Here is a 17,847-nt window from a genome sequence, read left to right as displayed (position 1 = left end):
GTGACTTGCCCACAGTCACACAGCTGACAAGTGGCAGAGGCGGGAGTCGAACTCATGACCTCTGACTCCGAAGCCCAGGCTCTTTCCACTGAGCCACGCTGCTTCAAGTATTTTAAGCACTTGAGAGCACAGTACAATAAAGTTAATAGACATGATCCTTGCCCTCCAGTCTAGTCGAGGAATTTACCATCGAGTGCCTTAGAATCCAGGCTAATAAAGAAAAGGGGCCCAAACAGACAAGCAGCTTCCCCCATTCGTTCTCCGAGAAGCTGAAAGTCCAATACTTCCTGAGCACTGACTCTGGCAGAGCACCGTAATAAAAATTATGCTTTGAATTTGACTAGTGCTTTTATTCTTTTCCCACAGCAAGTTCACCTCAGAACATCCCTGAGAGAAAAGAAGAGGTGGGGGTGATTATTTCCATTTTCCAAAAGAGGAAACTAAGGCCCAGAGAGGTTCAGGGACTTGTCAAAGGTCTCGGGGCAGGGAAGTGGCAGAGCCGGAATTAGAACCGGCGATTTCTGACTCCCAGCCCCGTGTTCTTTCCACAAGGGTGCATTGCCTGCCTCACTGTATGATTCAGGCAGATGAGATACTTGCCTTCGAGGAGCTTACAGTTCACTGGAGCAAGCCAACACCTGTAGACAAGAATTCCAGGCTGAAGAATTTATTGCCCCAGTCGCTACTCCGGACAGGTCCACAGAGATTTTTCGCCTAGAATATCAATCAATCAGCGGTATTTATTGAGTGCTTAACCAACGCTGTCCTGGGCACTTGGGATTTATTGACCCCTTACTATGTGCAGAACATTATACTAAGTGCTCGGGAGAGTACAGTGCATGAGCTTGGGAGTCAGAAGGACCTGGGTTCTCATCCCGGCTCTGCCGCGTGTCTGCTGTGTGACCTCGGGCAAGTCACTTCACTTTTCTGAGCCTCAGTTATCTCAACTGTGAAATGGTGATGAAGAGGGTGAGCTCCGTGTGGGACAGGGACTGCGTCCAATCTGATTAACTAACTTGTATCTACCCCAGCACTTAGAACGGTGCTTGGCACATAGCAATGCTTAACAGGAACCATAATTCTTATTATGGCTGTTGTTACTGTCGATGTTATTGCTATTATTATTTCACCATTTGCCTTGAAGTTGTGACCCGCCTTGCGTCCCCTACCTTGGAATGTACCTCACCGATCTGGCATTCATCGAAGAAGGCACCCCCAATTACACCGAGGATGGCTTGGTCAACTTCTCCAAAATGAGAATGGTGAGTTTCTGGAGAAAGGGGACGAGGAGAAGAAGGCTGGGGATTTCAGGATCGATTTTCGGGAGCCTAAACCGGAGCCACTGGGGTTGGGCCCTTTGGGAGGAACAGTGCCACGTTCAGGCCTCTAGGGGGTGCCCGGGTTAGGCCTCTCTGGCTAAATGTCTCCCCCTAGTGGTGGCCCCGCGACTGACGCACTGCGGCCTACACGGAGCTGGCGCTCATTCCTTCATTCAGTCAGTCAGTCGTATTTACTGAGAGCTTACCGTGTGCGCAGCCCTGTACTAAGCGCTTGGGATGTACAATTCGGCACCAGATAAGGACAATCCCCGCCCAACAGTGGGCTCACAGTCTACAAGGGGGAGACAGACAACAAAACAAAACAAGTAGTCAGGCACTCGGGTGCTAGGAGATGCCCCTTAAGTTCCGAAACGAACACTGCTCCTCCACCTTCCCACAGGAGGGTAACAGAGGGGCAGGGAGAGCCGGAGGACTTTGGCAGGAGCATTAACTTGGGGAGGAGGATTTACTGGGGCCGATTGTTCCAGACCTTTAACTCTCTCCTTAGGCCCCTGTTCCTCCCCCTCCCCCATCTCTCACCCCCAATGATCTGGCCACCTACTTCATCACAAAAATCAACGCAGTCAGGTCTGAGGTCCCCAAAGTCACCCCTCCCCCTCTCCCCTCCTCCCCACCAACCCTCTCCCCTACTTTTCCATCCTTCCCTCCAGTATCCTCAGAGGAGATCTCCTCCCTCCTCGCAAGTGCCACCCCTTCCACCTGCGCTTCAGACCCCATTCCCGCTCACCTTTTAAAAAACATCGCCCCTGCCCTCCTCCCTTCCTTAACTTCTATTTTTAACCACTCAATCTCCAATGGCTCCTTCCCCTCTGCCTTCAAACATGCCCACGTCTCCCCCATCCTAAAAAAAACCCTCTCTCGACCCCACTTCCCCTTCCAGTTATCGGCCTATCTCCCTACTACCCTTCCATTCCAGAATCCTAGAACGAGTCATCTACAATCGCTGCTTAGAATTCCTTAACTCCCATTCTCTCCTGGACCCCCTCCAATCTGGCTTCCGTCCCCTCCATTCTATCGAGACTGCTCTCTCTAAGGTCACCCATGACCTCCTTCTTGCCAAATCCAATGGCTCCTACTCCATTCTAATCCTCCTTGACCTCTCTGCTGCCTTTGACACTGTCGACCATCCCCTCCTCCTCCACACCTTATCTCACCTTGGCTTCACGGACTCCGTCCTCTCCTGGTTCTCCTCTTATCTCTCTGGCCAGTCATTCTTGGTCTCCTTCGCGGGCGCCTCCTCCCCCTCCCATCCTTTAACTGTTGGAGTTCCTCAAGGGTCAGTTCTTGGCCCTCTTCTGTTCTCCATTTACACTCACTCCCTCGGTGAACTCATTCGCTCTCACGGCTTTGACTACCATCTCTACGTAGATGACACGCAGATCTACATCTCCGCCCCGTCCTCTCCCCCTCCCTTCAGGCTCGCATCTCCTCCTGCCTCCAGGATGTCTCCACCTGGATGTTGGCCCGCCACCTAAAACTCAACATGAGCAAGACTGAGCTCCTCATCTTCCCTCCCAAGCCCGGTCCTCTCCCAGACTTCCCTATCACCGTGGATGGCACGACCATCCTTCCCGTCTCTCGGGCCCGCAATCTCGGTGTCATCTTTGACTCGTCTCTCTCGTTCGCCCCACACATCCTATCCGTTACCGAGACCTGCCAGTTTCACCTTTACAATATCTCCAAGATCCGCCCTTTCCTCTCCACCCAAACGGCTATCTTACTGCTACGGGCTCTTGTTATATCCCAGCTAGACTAAATAAATAAATGTTGGTATTTGTTAAGCGCTTACTATGTGCCGAGCACTGTTCTAAGCGCTGGGGTAGACACAGGGGAATCAGGTTGTCCCACTTGGGGCTCACAGCTAATCCTCATTTGACAGATGGGGTAACTGAGGCACCGAGAAGTTAAGTGACTTGCCCAAATTCACACAGCTGACAAGTGGCCGAGCCGGGATTCAAACCCATGACCTCTGACTCCAAAGCCCGTGCTCTTTCCACTGAGCCATGCTGCTTCTCTACTGGGTCAGCCTTCTCTCTGATCTCCCTTCCTCCTCTCTCGCCCCGCTCCAGTCTATTCTTCACTCCGCTGCCCGGCTCATCTTCCTGCAGAAATGCTCTGGGCATGTCACTCCCCTTCTTAAACACCTCCAGTGGTTGCCTATCGACCTCCGCTCCAAACAAAAACTCCTCACTCTAGGCTTCAAGGTTCTACATCACCTTGCCCCTTCCTACCTCTCCTCCCTTCTCTCTTTCTACCGCCCACCCCGCACGCTCCGCTCCTCTGCCGCCACTTCCTCACTGTCCCTCGGTCTCGCCTATCCCGCCGTCGACCCCCGGGCCACGTCCTCCCGCGGTCCTGGAATGCCCTCCCTCCTCACCTCTGCCAAACTAATTCTCTTCCCCTCTTCAAAACCCTACTTAAAACTCACCTCCTCCAAGAGGCCTTCCCAGACTGAGCTCCCCTTCTCCCTCTACTCCCTCTACCGCCCCCGCTTCACCTCTCCACAGCTAAACCCTCTTTTTCCCCCATTTCCCTCTGCCCCTCCCCCTCTCCCTTCCCATCCCCTCAGCACTGTACTCGTCTGCTCAACTTTATATATTTTCATTACCCTATTTATTTTGTTAATAAAACGTACATCGCCTGATTCTATTTAGTTGCCATTGTTTTTATGAGATGTTCTTCCCCTCGACTCTATTTATTGCCATTGTTCTTGTCTGTCTGTCTCCCCCGATTAGACTGTAAGCCCGTCAAACGGCAGGGACTATCTCTATCTGTTGCCGACTTGTTCATTCCAAGCGCTTAGTACAGTGCTCTGCACATAGTAAGCGCTCAATAAATACTACTGACTGACTGACTGACTGAAATTAGACGTGCCGACCTCTCCCGTCAACTGACACATCATGCAGTCATTCAGTCGTATTTATTGAGCGCTTACTGTGCGTAACGTACTGTACTAAGCACCTGGGAGATACAATGTAACAATAAACATACACATTACCTGTCCGCAACGAGCTTACATCGTTTGGGTCTAAAGTCTAGTGGGATGGCTCTTCCCATCGGGCCGTTTGCCTTGGGGTCCGCCCCCACTACTCAGCAGCCCCTGACCTCCCCTTCCTTTTCCCTTCCTCCCCGCTGCCCGTCCAATCTAGCAGTGGCTACAAAATAGGCAAGCAGCCTAGGGGTGTAATTCCTGCCTTGGCACCCAGAGCCCCTTGGCGCTCACTGACGAGATTCAGGGGCGAGCCTAGACAGCCCTGTTTTCCAAGGGACCACTCCCGAACTTTAAAACCCTCTTCTCTCCTTCACAGATCTCCCACATTATCAGAGAGATCCGTCAGTTTCAGCAGACTGCCTACAAAATAGAGCACCAGGCCAAGGTACAGTGGGTTTAACTTTTCTTTCAGATGATTTACAGAGTTTCAAAAACACCAGACTGAATGGCCTCAGAAGGTCGGTCCCGCTGAGGTCCGGTACAAGCAGTCCTCAGATCTAGAGACGTCACCGATTTCCTAACAACCGCATCTTCGGTCAAAATTGTCTAAGTCGGAACTGGCTTACTGATAGGAACGGCGTTATAAACGGAGAATTGGTTCCAGAGTTACGGCCAGATGACCTATTTTTTTTTAACCACATTGAGAAGAAACTTGGACTTTTGTTTTTAAAAATAGTATCTGTTAAACGCTTACTATGTGCCAGACACTGTTCTAAGCACTGGGGTAATCAGGCTGGACAAAGGTTGGACAAAGTCCCTGTCCCCCGTGGGGCTCAAAGTTTTAATCCCCATTTTATAGATGAGGTACTGAGACAAAGAGAAGTGACTTAATAATAACGATGACATTTTCTAAGCGCTGACTGTGTGCCGAGCACTGTCCTAAGTGTTGGGGTGAAGACAACTAATCAGGTTGGACACAGTCCCTGTCCCACACAGGGTTCACAGTCTTAACCCCCATTTTACAGATGAGGTAACTGAGGCACAGAGAAGTGACTTGCCCAAGGTCCCACAGCAGACAAGTGGCAGAGCCGGGATTAGATCCTGGGTCCTTGTGACTCCCATCCCATGCTCTTTCCACTGGGCCACCCTTCAGAAAGGGAAAAGAGATACACCCGAGACGCTCAGCTGAACTTCAACCCCTGACTAGGTATTAGCGCAGAGCTTTCCTTGCAAGGAAAGCAAAGGAGGGGGCTGCAGGGGAAGGGACCAGAGCAGAGGCTCACTCCTGAGTGGGGGGCAGTGGCCCGCTCTTCTCTGCAGGTAATACGGTCCTCTGGGCCCCCGTTGCTCCCCCGGCCGGGGGGCTACCGTGCTCGAGGGCCCTGCCCCTCAGCGGAGGCCGAGGTAGGCGGGAGAGAGGGCTGGGGTCACGAAGATAGCAGAATCAATCAATCCATCAGTGGTATTTATTGAGCGCTTACTGTGTACAGAGCACTGGGAGTGCTGGGAGAGCACCAGGGATAGGCACTCATCATCTTCCAGTCAGTCGGTCGATCAGTGGTATTTATTGAGTGCTTGCTACACGCAGAGTACTGTACTAAGCACTTGGGAGAGCATCAGTGAGGGGGCCCTTTGAGGGCGGGGTTCAGGACGAGGGTGGGGGGTCCTTTTCAAGTCTCCTTGAGGGAACCTGTCCACCCTGACCCTTTCTCTTTCGTCAGGTGACCCAGTACTTGCTGGACCAATCCTTCGTAATGGACGAAGAAACGCTCTACGAATCCTCTCTTCGAATAGAGCCGAAACTCCCCACCTGAGGCCCAGCCGTTCACCTCGGGCCCCAGTGTATACATCTATATCATAGTGTACATACCCGCTCTGTTTCTCTGACACCCCTAGGTTCACCCCCGCCCCCCACACCGCGTGTTTCTCAAAGAAAAAGAAGACCATTCTCGTCCTAGGTTTGCCGTCGGGCCAGACTACGGATTGCTGTGTACTGTTTAAGGTTTCACCCATCCGACACTGTTTCTTGGCTGCGCCTGTTTCTTTTTAAACGGTTGTGCTATTCTGTTCCGTTTTGCTGCCGCGCATCCTTCTTGCTAGAGGAACGACAAAAACGATGTAGGGGAAATCCTCGACACCAACAATGGCTTTCCTATTTATCTACCGCCCCTTCCCTGCGGCCTGGGGTGTCTGCCTCTCTCCAACCCAGCCTCTGACCGAGCATGTTTCTCAGAGTTGTTGTGACAGAAGAAGAAAACACAAAAACACACACACACACCCTCTTTGAACTCAAGTCCTTTCCCACTCTTCCTACCATTGGCAGTGCAGTTTTATTTGGTGGGGGGATGTTATTTATTAAGCGCTTACCGTGTGCCAGGCACCGCAGTAAGCACTTGGATAGATTCAAGCTAATCAGGTTGGACACCGTCCGTGTACCACACGGGGCTCACAGTCTTAATTCCCATTTTGACAGATGAGGTCACTGAGGCCCCGAGGAGGGAAGTGATTTGTCCAAGATCACACAGCAGACTAGTAAAGGAGCCGGAATTAGAACCCAGGTCCTCTGACTCCCCCGGGCTCGTGCTCTTTCCACTAGGCCCCGCCACTTTCAAAAGCGTCTTCTGCCAGTCACTGACCTAGAGAATTTTTCTCCCTGAATAACTTTGGTAGAACAACCTAGTCTAAGCTAAGATCTATCACACCTGAATAAGAGCCGTTCACTCTTATAAGAGGCCACAGCGTGCATTGTTCTCATAATATAAGTCAGCATGAATAAGTTTTAAAAACCAGCGGTGGGTGGGTGGTGGGTGGGGTGGGGAGGGGGCCGGTACTAAACCTTTGTGAGGATCGGATTTTCACGATCGACGACTCAGTCTTGTCTATGGCTTCCCAGCGCTCATTCAAAGTAGGGATCACCAATGTAACTTTTAATATTTGAGCTGCGTACCTATCATGACGAGCTTTTGTTGATATGCTGTAGATCTGTAAACCTTGTGACGACTCGTACCTTAATGTAGAATTAGAAGACCTATTACCTAGTGTTTTTATTACATTTACAGTACTGTAATCCTGTCTACACACCGTCTAGCAGGAATATAGTAATGTAGTGCTTATTCTGTGAATATTACCATGTATTTTTTACATTGTACAGTACAGAAAACACAGTTTAACTTTAAAGTGTCAGGCATGATCCACTAAGAGAGACAGAAAACTTTTGCTGTAAGCAATACCTAGCGGTATGAGAATTCTATTTCAAGTCCTAAAATATTTCAACTTACAGCTTGTTTGGAAAAAATGAAAAATTTCCATTTTTGTAAAAATATATGTTTCCTGATTACCTCTTGCTAATAAATCTATTCTATCTCAGGGTGAATGTTGGGCTGAAAGCGTGTTTATCCCAGACTGTTTCTTTTCCCATTTGTCAGGCTTTGTGCTGAGCAAGACGGTCTGGTCTGAACAACTGTAAATGTCCATCTGATAAATCAATCGTATTTATTGAGCGGTCACCCGGCACAGAGCACTGTACTAAGCACTTGGCCGAGTACGTCAGAACAAGAGTTAGTAGACATGTTCCCTGCTCAATGAGTTTACAGTCTACCGATCAATCAAAGGTATTTATTGAGTGCTTGCTGGGAATATGCCTACTAACCGTTATATTGTTATATTGTATAAGTATATCTTATACTCTCCCTAGCGCTTAGGACTGTGCTAACCCACAGCCCTGGATCACCTGGATCACCTGGATCACCTCCACACAATCCACCTCCTTCACTCTTGTGCACAAGCCAGAGAGTGCTGCTGGTGGAAATCCAGATATCAGGCCAAGTCTGTCCACTTCAAATTTATCCTTGCGTGCTTTAACTCTGGCCCCTCCTCTGCTCGGTAAAATTATTTCTTCATCCTCATTGACACCCATGCTCATCGCCCTCGCCGGTTGTTACAAACATTGAATTCCCTCCTCGAGCCCCTGTTCCTCTGCCTCCCCCATCCTTTGCCCCAGAGACCTGGCCACTACTTCATCGAGAAAATTGTCGCTATCAAGTAGGATCTCCCTAAAATCTCCCTTGCCCCTACCCACCCCCACCCCCTTGGTGTCCCTTCTTCAACTCTCCCATCTTTCCCAACAGTATCTTTGGAGGAGATCTCCTGCCTTCTCTCAAAATCCACCCCCTCCACTTGCACATCCGACTCCATTCCTTCGCACTTTATCGAAACACTTGCCCCTCCTTTCTTCCCTCTCTTACTGCCATCTTCAACCATTCGCTCTCCAGTGGCTTCTTCCCCACTGCTTTCAAACCCGTTTCTCCCATCTCCTAAAAAAACCTCCTCCGACCCCACCACTCCCTCCAGTTATCGCCCCATCTCCCTCCTACCTTTCTTCTCCAAACTATTTGAGCGAGTTGTCCTCACTTGCTGTGTCAAGTTCCTGTCCTCCAATTCTCTCCTTGAACCCCTCCAATCTGGCTTTCATCCTCTTCAATCCACAGCAGCCATCCTATCGAAGGTCACCAATAATCTTCCTCTTGCCAAATCCAATGCTTTCTACTCCATCCTCATCAACCTCGACCTCTCAGCTGCCTTTGACGCTGTGGACCACCCCCTTCATTAATAATGGAAACATTAGCCAACCTCGGCTTCACTGACTGTGTCCTCTCCTGGTTCTCCTCCTGTCTCTCTGGCCGCTCATTCTCAATCTCTTTAGAGTGCTTCTCCTCTGCCTCCCACTCCCTAACTGTGGGAGTCCCCCGAGGCTCAGTTCTGGGTCCCCCTTCCATTCTCCATCTACTCCCACTTCCTGGGAGAACTCATTCACTCACATGGCTTCAACTACCACCTCTATGCAGATGACACCAAATCTACATTCATTCATTCTACCGTCCTTCCTGTCTCACAAGCCCGTAATCTTGGTGTTAACCTTGACTCCTCTCATTCAACCCACATATTCGATCCATCCCTCAATCCTGTCGATTCAATTTTCAAAACACCACTAAAATCCACCCTTTCCTCTCCATCCAAATTGCTACCACATTAATCCAATCACTTATCTTAACCCACCTGGATTATTGTAACAGCCTCCCTGTTGACCTTCCCGCCTCCTGTCTCCCCCTACTCCAGCCCATACTTCATTCTGCCGCCCGGAGCAATTTTCTACAGGAACGTTCGGGCCATGTTTCCCCACTCTTCAAGAACCTCCAGTGGTTGCCCCTCCACCTCCGCATCAAACGGAAACTCATCGCCATTGGCTTTAAGGCCCTCCATCACCTTGACCCGTCCTACCTCACCTCACTACTCTTCTACCACAACCCACCCCGCACACCTCAGTCCTCTAATGCTAACCTTCTCCTTGTACCTCCATCTTGTCTATCTCGCCACTGATCTCTCCCCACCTCCTTCCTCTGGCCTGAAATGTCCTACCTCCTCCTAACTGACAATGTCTCTCCCCATCTTCAAAGCCTTAATGAAGGCACACCTCCCCTAAAAGGACTTCTAATCAGCCCGCCTTCTTTCTTCTCTCACTCCCTTCTGCATCCAGCTGACTCGCTCCCCTTATTCACCAGTCACCCCACCCAGACCCACAGCAATTATGTACATATCAGTAATTTACTTATTTATGTTAGTGTCTGCCTCTCCCTCTAGACTGTAAGCTCATTGTGGGCAGGGAATGTGTCTGTTATATTGTTGTGTTGTACTCACCCAGACATTTAGTAAAGTGCCCTGTACCTAGTAAGTGCACAAGCGCTTAGTACAGTGCTCTCCACATAAGCGCTCAATAAATACAATTGAAAGAATGAACAATAAATACTATTGATTGATTGATTGATTGCCAGCTCCATTGCAGCCCTCATCTCCCCACCCACTGCTGCTTCAGTGTTTCCACGTCACCTCGATGTTGGGGTGCTCTCCCTGTGAGTCTTGAGGTACCCTCCAACCCCCGAATAATACCTCCATACAGATCTGTATACTCTGTTGCTTCCCTCAACCTATTCTTTATTTTAATGTCCGTCTCCCCAGCTAGATTACAAGCTCCTTGAGGACAGAGATCGTGTCTACCAACTCTACTGTACTGTACACTCCCCAGCACTGAGTACGATGCTCAGCACAGAGTAAGCGTTCAAGAAATACCCTCAATTAATAATAATAATAACTTTGGTATTTGTTAAGCACTTACTATGTGCCGAGCGGTGTTCTAAGCACCGGGGTGGATACAAAGTAATCAGGTTATCCCCCAAAGTCTCAGGGATATGTGCAATTTTTAAGATAGACCACTTGATTATTACTATTATTATTATACTCATTAAATTCTTATTATGTGCCAAGCACTGTTTTAAACACTGGTGAGGAGTTTCTCTTTGATGTGGAGGTGGATGCGCAACCAATGGAGGTTCTTGAGGAGAGGAGAAACATGGCCTGAACGTTTTTTTGGATCAGTGCAATAAATCAAGTTGATCAGATTGGACACAGTCCCTGTCCCACACAGGGCTCACACTCTTAATCCCCATTTTACAGAGGAGATAACTTGGGCACAGAGAAATTAAGTGACATACTCAGGGTCCCCCGGCAGGCGGGTGGTAGGATTAGAACCCAGGTTCTTCTGACTCCCAGGCCCATGGTTTATCCACTAAGCTACACTGCTTCTCCAGACTGTAAGCTTCTTGTGGTTAGAGAATGTGTCTACCAACTCTTTTGTAGTATACTCCCCCAAGCGCTGAATACAGTGCTCTGCACACTGTAAGTGCTCAATAAATATCTTTGTTTGATTGATAGACTGTAAGGTCACTGAGCAGGGAATGTGTCTACCAACTTTATTACCACCTTCGTTGTATTGTACTCTCCTAAGCCCTTAGTAGTCAGTCAGTCGTATTTATTGAGCACTTACCGTGTGCAGCGCACTGTACTATTACAACAATACTACTTATACAACAATAAACAGACTCATTCCCGGTCCACAGTGAGCTTACAATCTAGAGGGGGAGACAGACATTAATATAAATAAATAAATTACAGATACCTACATGAGGTCATGGGATCGAGTCCCAGCTCTGCCGCTTGTCAGCTGTGTGACCGTGGGCAAGTCACTTAACTTCTCTGTGCCTCAGTTCCCTCATCTGTAAAATGGGGATTTAACTGTGAGCCTCAGGTGGGACAACCTGATTACCCTGTATCTACCCCAGCGTTTAGAACAGTGCTCTGCACATAGTAAGCGCTTAACAAATACCAACATGAAGTGCCGAGGGGCTGGGCGGGGGGATGAATAAAGGGAGCGAGTCAGGACGACGCAGAAGGGAGTGGGAGAAGAGGAAAGTTGGGCCTAGTCAGGGAAGGCCTCTCGGAGGAGATGTGCCTTTGATAAGGCTTTGAAGGGGAGAGGGTCACTGTCTGTCAGATATGAAGAGGAAGGACGTTCCAGAGTGGAGGCAGGATGTGGGCGAGAGGTCGGCGGTGAGATAGATGAGATCAGGGTTCCGTGAGTAGGTTGGCATTAGAGAAGCACAGTTGTGTGGTTGGGTTGTAGTAGAAGAGCAGCGAGGTGAGGTAGGAGGGGGCAAGGTCATTCGATTGGCCAGGAGGAAAGGAAGAAGGCAAAGTCTGGCATTGGGGGTCACTTTGAGTGCTCTGAGCACCCCGAAATGGTAGCGGCATGCCTCTCTTCCTCTAGACTTTAAGCTCATCTCTAAACTATAATGTCCTTACGGACAGAGAAGGTGTCCGTTATATCTTACTCTCCTAAGTGCTTAATACAGTGCTCTGCACACAGTAAGGGCTCAGCCAATATCGTTGATCGATCAACAGCAGTCTGGTAGCCTGCTGAGTGGGTGTCCACCCCAGCTCACAAAAATGGGTCGGAGAGGAGATGGAAAGATTGAGGATTGACAGTGGGGGCAGGGCTGGGCCCTGAGGGAAGAATTGCACCAATGGGGGATGTGATCGGGGGCAGGGAGGCGGAGGGAAACGTTTCTGAAATGTCCTTCTTCTGGGAAGGACAGTTAGGCCCAGAGCAGCCTTTTGGGAGAGCCTGTGAAAGGTCATTCCCTGAACTCGAGAACCTTTCACCTGCAAGAGAGGGGGTATTGTCCTATAGGCAGAGGGAGGGATGAGATAACCTTCCAGCCCACATTTTTTTTTAATGGCATTTGTGATGTGCCTTGCTATGCGCCAGGCACTGGTCTAAGTGTTGGGGTAGATACAAGCTAATCAGTTTGGAAACACACCATGTCCCACATGGGGCTCACTGTCTTCATTCCCTGAAGTGACTTACCCCAGGTCACACAACAGACAGGTGGCGGAGCTGGGATTAGAGCCCAGGTCCTTCTGACTCTCAGACCCATGCTCTATCCACTAGGCCACGCTGCTTCTAAGACAAATAGATTAGCTCAGAAAAGCATTACGGGAGAATGTGTCTGTTTATTGTTGTACTGTACTCTTCCAAGCTCCGAGTCCAGTGGTCTGCACACAGTAAGCACTCAATAAATATCACTGAATGAATAAATGAATCTCAAGACTATGGGAGGAGGGAGGGAGGGAGCACAGGAAAAGGTCAAAAGTCAGTGATATGCTGCCATTATACCATCAGAACTCCAGTGGATTGACATAAAGAAAGTGTCCGCGTTGGATCCTGGCATAACTTTCCACTAGCCATGTATCGGAGGGGATCCTCGTCCTCGGGTGAGTCTGGTCCACTCCCCAGTGGTGAAGACTGGGCAAGGGTCTGACCCATTTCCCCAGGACCTGAGTTCCCCTGCTTTTCCGTGGTTTGGCCCAGCAGAACTCGCTAGAACTGAAGGAAACCCACACCATCCACTGTGAGCCAAGCCATTTGTAGGAACCACCCTGAATTCTCCTCTCATGCTTCCCTCTTGGTGCTCAGTCCATTCCTTGCCCCAATTCCTCACCCCATACCTCTCACCCAGAGTCGGAGGGGAGATGGCAGTCTTAGTTACCTCCCATGAACCAAGAGGGATCATCAGTCAATCACTGGTATTTATCGATTACTTAGTAGAAGTTCCAAGAGGCTCCAGTTGGAGCCTAATCCATCAACGAATCAATCAAACCATCATATTTTTTGAGTGCTTACTGTGTGCAGGGCACTGTACTAAGAGCTTGGGAGAGTATAACACAACAATTTAACTGACACATTCCCTGCCCACAGTGAGCTTGCTGTCTAGAGGGGGAGACAGATATTAATACAAATAAATATATTACAGCACGTACATAATTGTTGTGTGTCTGGGCTGGCATGGGGGGTGGAAGGTGGCGGGGGGAGGGGGGAATAAAGGAAGCAAGTCAGGGCCACGTAGAAGAGAGTGGAAGAAGAGGAAATGAGGACTTAGGCAAGAAGGCCTCTGGGTGGAGACATGCCTTCAATAAGGCTTTGAAGGTGGGGAGAGTCATAGTCTGATATGAAGAGGAAGGGAGTTCCGGGTAAGAGGCAGGATGTGGTTGAGAAATCAGGGGCGAGATAGACGAGTCTGATGTACAGTGAGTAGGTTGACATTAGAAGACTAAAGCGTGAGGGTAGGTTGTAGTAGGGGAGCGGAGAAGAGAAGTAGAAGGGGGCAAGGTGATTCGATCGGCCAGAAGGCACAGTCTGCCTCTGGGGGTCACCCTGAGTGCTATTAGCCCCCCGAAATGGTAGCTGCGTTCCTTTCTTCCTAGACTGTAAGCTCATCTCTAAACGTGGCTCAGTGGAAAGAGCACGGGCTTTGGAGTCAGGGCTCATGAGTTCGAATCCCAGCTCTGCCACTTGTCAGCTGTGTGACTGTGGGCAAGTCACTTAACTTCTCTGTGCCTCAGTTCCCTCATCTGTAAAATGGGGATTAAGACTGTGAGCCCCACGTGGGACAACCTGATTCCCCTATGTCTACCCCAGCACTTAGAACAGTGCTCGGCACATAGTAAGCGCTTAACAAATACCAACATTATTATTAAACTGTAAGCTCATCTCTAAACTGTAAGCTCCTCATGGCCAGGGAACACTTCAATTATATCGTACTCCCCCAAGCGCTTAGCACAGTGCCCCGCACATAGTAAGCACTCAATCGATATCAATAAGGGAAGCAGCATGACACAGTGGATAGATCAGGGGCCTGGGAGTCAGAAGGTCATGGTTTCTATTCCTGGCTCCTCCTCTTGTCAGCTGTGTGGCCTTGGACAAGTCACTTCACTTCTCTAGGCCTCCTCAGTGATCTCATCTGTAAAATGTGAATTAATACTTTAAGCGCTATATAGGACAGGGACCCTGTCCAACCTGGTTTGCCTGTTTCCACTCCAGCCCCTCTCAAACAGACGGAGCGGGTGCAGCGGCTCGGAACAATAATAATAATAATTGTGGTATTTGTTAAGCACTTACTATGCACCAGACACTGTACTGAGCGCTGGGGTGGATACAAGCAATTGGGGTTGAACAAAGTCCCTGTCCCACGTGGGGGTCACAGTCTCGATCCAAGACAGGAGAGGGTCAGGGGACAACAGGAGACTGAACTACCATTATCGCGATGAGTCAGTACTTGCTTGGCACGTGGTAAGCCCTTAACAAATACCATAACTATTTATTATTCATCATTACCAGTGATTGATGGACTGATAGTCCCTCACTGGGTCACCGTCTGAGATAATCCGAATAATCCGACCATGTGGCCTGCTGAGCGGGTCTCCACCCCAGCTCACAGAAACGGGTCGGAGAAGAGATGGAAAGATCGAGGATCCACAGTGGGGTTGGAGCTGGGCCCCGAGGGAAGAATTGCACCACTGGGGGATGTGTGTGGGTGGGTGGAAGGGGATAACGTTCCTGAAATGTCCTTCTCCTGGGAAGGATGTTTAGGTCCAGAGCAGCCTTCTGGGACAGTTTGTGAAAGGCCATTCCCTGAACCCCCAGAGAACCTCTCACCTGTGGGGGAGGTTTGGGCACTGCCCTGGAGGCAGAGGGAGGGACGAGATGACCTTCCAGCTCAAGTTTAATTGGCGGGCTTTTGGTTTTTGGTTTTCAGTGGCATTTGGTAAATGCTTACTATGTGCCAGGCACAGACCTAAGCACTGGGATAGATACAAGCTAATCAGTCAATTCTTCAGTGGTATTTATTGAGCACTTTCTACATGTAGAGCACTGTTCTAAGCGCTTGGGAGAGTACCATACAGGGGAAATCAGCCAACACGTTCCCTGCCCATAATGAGTTTACAGTCTAGAGGATGAGCTTACAGTCAAGAGGATAGACACAGTCCATCTAGTTGGACATGGGGCTCACAGTATTAATCCCCATTTTGCAGATGAGGTACCTGAGGCACAGAGAAGTGAAGTGACTTCCCCAAGGGCCAACAAGTGGCAGAGCCGGGATTAGAACCCAAGTCCTCTGACTCCCAGCACCATGCTCTATCCACTAGGCCACACTGCTTTGCAGTTCTTATGGTTCTATGGGACAGCCCCGAAGAAAGGCTCTTCCTAAGGTGCTCACCGCTCATCTCGAGGCTGCCCCTCCCAAACGGTCGGAACGGGTGCGGCGGCCCCAAGACAGGACGGGCCCGGGGGACAACAAGAGACTGAGCTACCGCTGCTGCGAGCGGGCGGTAGGTGCCCGATCAATCAATCAGTCAATCAATGGCTTTCATTGAGCACTTACCGTGCTCAGAGCACTGTATCGAGTGCTCAGGAGGGTACCATAGAGCAGAGTTTGCCCACAGAGAGCTTACAGTCTAGAGCCGGGGAGAGATATTAAAATATATTACAGATAATGTACATAGGTGCTCTGGGGCTGAGGTTGGGGTGAATATCAAGTGCATAAAGGGGACAGATCTCAGAGGTTTTAGTGGAGCGGGGAGATGTGGACCAAACTTTTTTTATTAAAATGATCCAGGCAGAAGAATGAAGTAAGGATTGGAGAGGGGAGAGGTGGGAGGCAGGGAGGTCAACAAGGAGACCGATGCAGTAGTCGAGGGAGGAAATGATGAGCGATTGGATCAGCGTGGTTGCAGTTTGGGTGGAGAGGAAAGGACCCCCAGGCTGAGTCCTGGAAACCTCTCGGGCCATAGGGTGCCCTGCCCTACCCATCTTGGGCTGGCACCCTACTGCCTGCTCTCTGGTGCTGGCAGCAGCATTAATGACAGTGAGGCTACAGTAGAATTCAGGGGCTTTACCCCTTCCCTCTCCTCCTTTTTTTTAATGGTATTTGCGAAGTGCTTACTTTCTGCCAGGCACTGTACTGGGGCTGGGGTAGAAAGAAGTTAATCAGGCCTTGTCCCACATGGTGATCACCGTCTCTACCCCATTTTACAAGAGAGGTAATTTAAGCACGGACTTGCCTAAGGTCACACGGCAGACAAGAGGTGGAGCCGGGATAAGAACCCAGGACTCCGAGGCTTGTGTTCTATCCACTAGGCCACGCTGCTTCTCTGATCAGTTGCCCAGCACTGGCCCAGGGCATCTCCATAAAACCAGGCAGCACCTAAATATGGTTCTCCTGGGAAATTCTTTGCATTCTGGGACTTCTCTTGGACCCATGACAACACAACAATACAGAGATGCCTATGACATCACAAGGGTGACATGCATATGCAATGAAACGTGATTCAACATCATACGCACCATTTTGTGGAAATACAATGAGCTTGTCCAAACTTACAGCTTGCCCCTGGGGGAGAGGGTGCCCTGACTGCCCCACCCACTTTTTTTAATGGTATTTAAGTGTTACTATGTGGCAGGCACTGTACTAAGGCCCCCGCAAGCTCATCAGGTTGGATACAGTCCATGTCCCACATGGGTTTCACAGTTTCAGTAGCACAGTGGATAGAGCATGGGCCCGGAAGTCAGAAGATCCGGGTTCTAATCCTGGCGCCACCACTTGTCTGCTGTGTGGCCTTGGGGAAGTCGCTTCACTTCTCTGTGCCTCAGTGACCTCATCTGTAAAATGGGGATCTGTAAGTCCAACCTGATGGACTGTGTCTATCCTCTTGACTGTAAGCTCACCCTCCAGACCATAAACTCTTTATGGGCAGGGAACGTGTGGGCTGATTTCTCCTGTATGGTACTCTCCCAAGCCCCATGAGGGACAGGAACTGTTTCCAATCCAATTTCCTTGTCTCCACCTCAGCACAGTTGCCATTCATTCATTCATTCAACCCTATTTATTGAGCACTTACTGTATGCAGAGCTCTTGGAAAGTACAATTCAGCAGTAGAAACAATCCCTACCCACAACAGGTTTACAGTCCAGAAGGGCCACTTGCACCGGACCCTCAGGGTTTCCCCTCCCAGGTCCTTCTGAACATGGGCACCTCTTCCAGGCCGGGAGCTCGAATGGCAAGAACCGTAGCCATCAATCAATTGGATTTATTGAGTAGCATTACTATGTGTAAAACTCAGAGTGGCAGAGGGAGACAGTACAGGAAAGAAAAATATAGAGCATGGGGAGATATCTGGTGTCTGGTGCTCCATCTGAACTGAGATGGGGAGTCAGACGGTCCACCTGAAAACTGGACCATCGGTCACCCTAGGCCTCTCCCTCCCCGCAGAGACCAACATCAGGGTTGATACCCTACAACGTCAGCAACTGAGGAGACTGTTATATCATTGTGTCATACGCTCCGT

General features: G+C 49.8%; 1 protein-coding gene across 2 annotated transcripts in view; it reads left to right on the top strand.

The window, feature by feature from the left end:
* RASGRF1 (Ras protein specific guanine nucleotide releasing factor 1) overlaps positions 1-6,342 on the top strand; it is a 127,020-nt gene extending 120,678 nt beyond the window's left edge. For both annotated transcript variants that reach the window (XM_029051886.2, XM_029051885.2), the window contains exons 25-27: positions 1,145-1,262; positions 4,649-4,717; positions 5,994-6,342. In XM_029051886.2, the coding sequence (XP_028907719.1) occupies positions 1,145-1,262; positions 4,649-4,717; positions 5,994-6,086 (280 nt within the window). In that variant the 3' untranslated portion in view covers positions 6,087-6,342. The remainder of the gene's footprint in view (positions 1-1,144; positions 1,263-4,648; positions 4,718-5,993) is intronic.
* Positions 6,343-17,847: the final 11,505 nt, after the last annotated feature.

This window comes from Ornithorhynchus anatinus, chromosome X1, assembly GCF_004115215.2.
Source record: "Ornithorhynchus anatinus isolate Pmale09 chromosome X1, mOrnAna1.pri.v4, whole genome shotgun sequence".
Lineage (NCBI taxonomy): Eukaryota > Metazoa > Chordata > Mammalia > Monotremata > Ornithorhynchidae > Ornithorhynchus > Ornithorhynchus anatinus.
This window is presented reverse-complemented; position numbering and strand designations above follow the sequence as displayed.